Source organism: Pituophis catenifer, unplaced genomic scaffold (genome assembly GCF_029215685.1).
Source record: "Pituophis catenifer annectens isolate HBS135680 unplaced genomic scaffold, rPitCat1.0.hap2 SCAF_3, whole genome shotgun sequence".
Classification (NCBI taxonomy): Eukaryota; Metazoa; Chordata; class Lepidosauria; order Squamata; family Colubridae; genus Pituophis; species Pituophis catenifer.
This window is the reverse complement of record NW_027256883.1, coordinates 178,549,625-178,556,240: the sequence shown is the minus strand read 5'-3', so window position 1 is coordinate 178,556,240 and position 6,616 is coordinate 178,549,625. Positions and strand designations below refer to the sequence as shown.

Genomic DNA, 6,616 nt, shown 5'->3' with positions numbered 1-6,616 from the left:
AAATCCAGAAAGGTCTTACCAGACTTGAACACTGGGACCTATTTAACAAAATAAAATTCAGTGGGGAAAAAAGTAAGGTTTTACACTTAGGCAAGAAAAACTAAATCACAGGTACAAATAGGTGGTACCAGGCTCAATAGTAGTAACTGTGAGAGGGATCTAGGAGTCTTAGTGGACAACCACTTAAGTATGAGCCAGCAATGTGCTACAGCTGCCAAAAAAGCAATGCAGTCTTAGGCTGCATCAACAGAAAATAGTATCAAAGTCATGTGATGTATTAGTACCACTATATACTGCCCTGGTAATATCACACTTGGAATACTGCATCTGGTTCTGGTCACCATGATACATGAAAGATGTTGAGATGCTGGAAAGAGTGCAAAGAAGAGCAACAAAGATGATTAAGGAGTTTGAGGCTGAAACATATGATGAATGGATGCAGGAACTGAGTATGTCCAGTCTAACAAAGGGAAGGACTAGGGATGACATGATACCAGTCTTCCAATATTTGAGAGGCTGTCACAGAGAAGAGAGGGACAACCTATTCTCTAAAGGACTTGAGGGCAAGAGAAGAAGTAATGGATGGAAACTTATCAAAAAACAGGTTCAACCCAGAACTATGGGGAAATTTCCTGATAGTGAGAACAATTAATCAGTGGAATGGCATACATTCAGAAGTTATGGGTGCTCCAAAACTAGAGGTTTTTAAGAAGAGATTGGACAGCCTTTTAACTGGAATAGTATAGGATCTCCTGCTTGGGAGGGGTTTGGACTAGAAAACATCATTTTCAATTTTGTTATTCTGTAACTGATCCTCTGAATAAGCTTTTGGGTTCAGAAAATGGATTTTAATGACATCATCATGTGGGAAAGGTTATAGAACTTATCAACCAAATTCAGTTGTTGAGCAATGTTTATTTGAACCAAATTAAATATCATTAAATGATGCAAGTTGTTCATGTCCTTCATATCTCTTTGTTAAGCAAGGATTTTTTTAAAATTTAGACTTAAAACTGTAAATGAGGAGGGTGATGTGTTTTTAAAATTGTGCCTTTACTAAGAATAATTCAGCAATGATTTTTCATGCATATACAGGAAGACTAAGGTCTGAGCTGATCCTTTAATGATAGTTTGTCCATATAAGGATGTAGCTTTAACATTTAGACAAGTTTACATGTCAGATAATGAAACTTTCCAGGTTGCAGACCACTTTTATCAGAAAACTTTTCTGAGAAGCAAACTACATAGCATTGTTAAGAGCACAAAACAACCTCCTATATAAACCATTGCAAATTATGTTCTGTCATTTCTATGTGCAGACACCAAATCCTTATATGAAAACATTTCTTCTGCTAGGAATTTTAGTTTGGTGGCAAAGCATCTCTTTATTCTATATTTATTCGTAGCTTTTTGAGATAAGCAAAGATTAGACTATACTGAGGCATTCTAGTCCTCATGCATTTGTTCATGTAATCTCACATTCTCATTGAGCATTTCCACTGCCTTCTATGACCTTGAAAAATAACAATTTGAAGTATCTTTTAAAATAATCTGTTTTAAATGTGTAGGGTTCCTACAAAATTTAGATCAACAAACTCCATGCTAGCCTTTATTTTGCCACAGTACTTAAGAGGGATGTGTGAGCATGAGAACTTTTTAGCACAGCTAATGATTCCTAAAATGGGAATTGCTTGTTCTCAGAGATGGGGATATGTCACACCTGATCCAGGAAGTGCCATGTCCCACCATGAAGCAGGCAAGTCCAAATATCCAGCTGAGCAGCCACCATGTAATTTTTTTTCCTTCCCTCTTGATGATGGAAAGGCAAGCAGTTGCATCCTTCTTTCCTGTCCTGTGTTTCCCCTTTGAGAGGAAATCCAAGCCATTATTCCCTGCCTTCCCAGCACATGGTTTAAAAGCAGCAGAGGTGAGAACAGGCTGATTCAGCAGTCGTAATTTAGCCCCTTCTGTGATAAAGCTTGATGGCCAGAACTTGTCTTCATGGGTCAAGTTTTTCTTAAATTAGGGAATATGTGGTTGAGTTATTATAGAAGCCAGTTTGGTGTAAGTGTTTAAGGTACCAGGCAAGAAACTAGGACTTCTAACCCTGCACTGAGCACAAAGCCATTTGGGCCAGTCACTCTCTCTCAGTTCTAGGAAGGAGACAGTGGCAAACCACTTCTTAAAATCTTGCCATGAAAACTGCAAGGAGTTATCTAGGCAATCACTACTGACTCCCCAAATACTATTGTAAGTCCCCAAATAAACCAACAGTGTTCCAATTGCTACCTTAATTTAGATATCAGACCATGGACTTTAATATATTATTGTGGTAATTAGGCATACAAATCTATCTTCAACTACATGCTGAGACTATTTCCCCTTTTAAAGATATATTCATTAAAAGCAGTGACCTCTTTTAGTACTAGGCGCCTTGGTAGTACAGTGGTTTAAAGCACCCTGTTATTAACACAGCTGCCTGCAATTACTGCAGGTTCGAATCTTACCAGGCTCAAGGTTGACTCAGCCTTCCATCCTTTCTAAAGTAGGTTAAATGAGGACCCAGTTTGTAGGGGCAATAAGCTGACTTTGTATAAATATAAAAAAGTATGAAGGCTATTGCTTAACGCATTGTAAGCCCTGAGTCTCCGGAGAAGGGCAGCATATAAATCAAATTAAAAAAAAACAACAACTATCCAGTATTAGTGTAAAATGAAAAATTGTCACAAGTAGAAAAGTGATGCTGTGCGTAATGCTGTATGCCAATTTTTCTCCCTAGGAAAATAAAATCCGTTGCAGAAAGCTTTGAAATTTTTTTTTATTTTTAATATGAGAAAAATATTAGTAAATATTATAGATAATAAATATATTATCTTAGAACAGCATCAACGTTTGCAGCTGTAAACTTTCTTCTATGTTCCCGGGACACGTGCATTTAACTACAGTTAAAACTGCATAAAAAATCCAGTTTTCTGCAGCTCGACTGAACTGTCAGGGTAGGCTAAAATGATGAATTTGTTTTGTTCGACTGTCTTTTGTGGGAACACAGCTGTTCTGTGGACAGGGTAGCTTTTTATTCCCAGCCTAGTGATCAGATACAGGGGTATCTATCTATATATAGTCAGAAACATGTCTTGGACAAGCATTAATAGAATTAAACGGATCCTGAAGAGGACAGGTAAAGGAGGTGCGATATCAAGGAATGAGTCTAGCGCCAAAATGTAATCTTGGAGGCGGTTCCCACGAGAAGAATTTTGCCTCAAGGCTGGCCCGATTCCCGCCAAAGCGCATCTCGTCCCGTCCCAGTTAAGACAAAAAGAAAAGGCTGCCACATTTCTTGGGCCCCTCGAGCCTTTTTTTTTTTCTTCACATTAGAAGCCGAGTCCGGGCGTTGGGAGCGGAAGGTCAAAGGGCCCTAAACAACCCGCAGCTCCGTCCCGCCTCCTCCTCGCAGGCTCCGCCCCTGCGCCCTCCCAAGGCTGGAAAGCGGCAAAGGGGGTAAAGGCGCCTGCCGCGGTTTCTTGGGCGAGAGGGATCATCGCCGGGCTTGTTCTTGGCTGCCTGCAGAAGGAGGAAGAAAGCACGCGAGGAAGAGCCGCTGCTGCCATGGGGCGAGTGCAAGGAGGGATGCGCTGCGTCAAGTTCCTGCTCTTCCTTTTCAACTTCATCTTCTGGGTCAGTGCGGGGCCGGAGGAGCAGAAGGCGTTCGGGGGCTAAAGGCGAAGGGGGCTGAAAGGGACCGGGGTGCCGGCTCTGCAAGTGCCTGTGTATCCGTGCGTGTGCGCGCGCTGTTGAGCCGGAACTGTGAGGTTGAGAGAGACGACCTCGTGCCAGGCTCTTCCTCCGTGTGGGGCGGCTGCTGATCGGGTTTACCTGTTCGGCGCTGTCCGCTGTGCAGGTAGCCCGCGCCGTCCCAACCCGCCAAATTTCCCGCTGCTCCCTGCAGCCGAGCATCCTTCGCCACCCACTTCGCCGCGTCTTTGGGTTATAATCCGAAATAAGAACAACAAAGGCGAGCGATGTTGGAACCTCGGGGTTCAGAGGAGGGAATAAACGAAAAGACATCTGTGCAACGGGGAAAGCAGGCTTCTTTTTGGTGTTGGGATTCCCGCTTCTGTGGGTCCCTCTCTCCCTGCAGTAGCTGTTGCACACGCAGACTAGAGGGTTATCGCAGACTAGAGGGTTATCTGGAAGTAAGCGTTTGTACACGGTGAACTGAGGTGTGCAGTGGCCTTCCTCAGAAGCTAGCAACATCCCACCATATCACCCGTGATGATAAAAGCCACTTCATCTTGGATAACATTTCCCATCCTCCCTAGCCAGGGCAGGAAGAGGCTGTCTAAGATGCTGGGCACAGGTGTGCTTGACAGTTCAGAAGGGGGGACTGGCAAGAATTTAGGTGGATTAACAATAATTTCATCCTCATAGGACATATAGATCACCTTGCCAAGACTTCCCAATGCCTACCCAATAATGGTGTGTCTCCAAAATACTGGAGTAGAGGATTCTTCTTCCTATTATCTGAAGTTGGTCAAAAGACACTTTTATAAGTCTTAAATAGAAATGTTGTATCTAAGTGTTGGTCAAAACGCTGCAAAGAAGCCAAGCTACAATATATCAGTTTGGTGGTTCTTTGTGAGAGCTGCTTTTCCCTTAAATAATGCTAACCCAGACTAATAACTTTACCTTAAGATAGTGCTAGATGGGGATGATGGGAATTATAGTTTAAAACTTCATGGGGGGGGGCAGATATGGAAAGCTGCCTTAGTACACAATGATTTATTGGAAGTTTGGGCATGAAATATTTTAGTTTGCCTTTTACTATTATACTTTCTTGTCCAAGATATCTCTGTTAAACAGAAGTATATTTGAGGGGTCAAAAAAGTCAAAATGGCAGCCGCAACTGCACAGAGTTCTTGACATAGGTCACATGCAGTAAAAAAGGGGGTGGAGCTTTGATCATGTGGCCACCATCATGACTAACCCACCCATATTAGTTAAAATTTCTGCATTTTTAAACTGAAATTTTAGATTATTTTTGTAGGTTTTTTTTAATGTAAACTGAAGTAGGCTTCTGATGTCAAGGGGAAGAATAAGCATGCAGGGCTCTTTCCTTGACTGGCATCAATTGGTTATCTTTATTAAGCCCCCAGATAACATCATTAATTTACAATCTGCAATCAAGTTTTCTTATTGATGATTAGCTTTTGGGGATAGTAAGAGTCTTTTTTGAGAATCATATGTTCGGTGGACTAATATTCTGTTTCAAGCGTTGTGATCACATTTCTGATCTGTTAATTTCAACAGCTCTATTGACAGAGTCAAGGAATAACCATGAGGCCGAGTTCATTTTAAGATATATAATTAACATAAGTTTGCTTTTTATCTTGCTAAGTGTTGGAATTAAGCTTCTGAAATTTTCCAGTGAGCATGAAAGAATCCAGTGCTTTGATGTCTCAGCCAGACTGTTTCCATTAATAAAAGAATGTCCTTTCATTTTTTATCCCCAATTCTAAAGAAAGGAACATCACTTTAATTGCTAGTAAACATCACTCTATAACTTCTGTATTGATCTTATTTCATACTAACATTAACTTTAGTAGGAAAAAAAAAACCCTCTTCACTGAAACCATAGAAACAACAAAAGAAATAAACAACCACAATGGGGCGCATTTGTTAATCCTTGACACTCTTTACTATCAACATGTTCCGGAGCTATGTGGCTTTCTGTGCTTGAACAGTGCAGCTGATCACCAATTTAAAGAGATAGAAAAACAAGCAATTCATAAGGAAGTCATTACTGAATTTATAAATATGGGTACACATTACATAAACCTGGATCTCATAAATATGCACTTGCCCAGTGTGACTTTTCCATTACATATTTAGATTTGGAGGCCCTGATTGTGGCTCTTTACATCATGCCAGTGATCAATGGAGTAAATAGAAATATTGCAGTCTGACAGAATATGGTTTTGCATGTCTAATCAAATGTAACCTCTGCTGAATTCAAAGGGACATTTTCATTTACATAGGACTACAGCCTTAATTTTCTACATACAAAATATGAACATAAAATCTCTCAAAGCTTGGCATGCTATTGCCAAAAAACAAACACCCGTATCCAGAAAAGTCTGTATTTTGTCACAGGTAAACTAAAACCTATCTATGTTTATTATTCCTTGTTTACCCCTTAAAAAGTAGATAATTAGATTAGGATCAACAAAGAAAAGCATCCTCCATATATATGCAAACCGTTTTTCTAATATCTCAAAAGGGTATACCAAAAGTGAATACCATAACCATTCATTATATAATTTACACTCAATATTTGCATTCATTGCCATTTTCTTCTATGAATTTCCTTTATAATGCATGGCCTTTGAACATTCCTAAAAATAGGAATTTTTTCTTTGAAAAAATAATAATAAAGCATTGTGATTAGCCTATGGGACCTGACCTTTGATATACTGTATATATTGTATTGTCTTTCTCCTCTTGAAAATGGGCTTGCAGTGGTGAGGTTAGCTGAGAACTGCAGTTGCATTGACATCTTAAACAGGAGTTTTCATATATCATTTTTATAGACACACACACATACATTTACAGGCATCCC

The 6,616-nt window shown here is 40.1% G+C and overlaps 1 protein-coding gene across 1 annotated transcript in view; it reads left to right on the top strand.

The window, feature by feature from the left end:
• The first annotated feature begins 3,543 nt into the window (after positions 1-3,543).
• The window catches only part of TSPAN2 (tetraspanin 2), a 55,433-nt gene continuing 52,360 nt past the window's right edge, over positions 3,544-6,616 (top strand). The window contains exon 1 of the mRNA XM_070939870.1: positions 3,544-3,675. Within this exon, the coding sequence (XP_070795971.1) occupies positions 3,607-3,675 (69 nt within the window). The 5' untranslated portion in view covers positions 3,544-3,606. The remainder of the gene's footprint in view (positions 3,676-6,616) is intronic.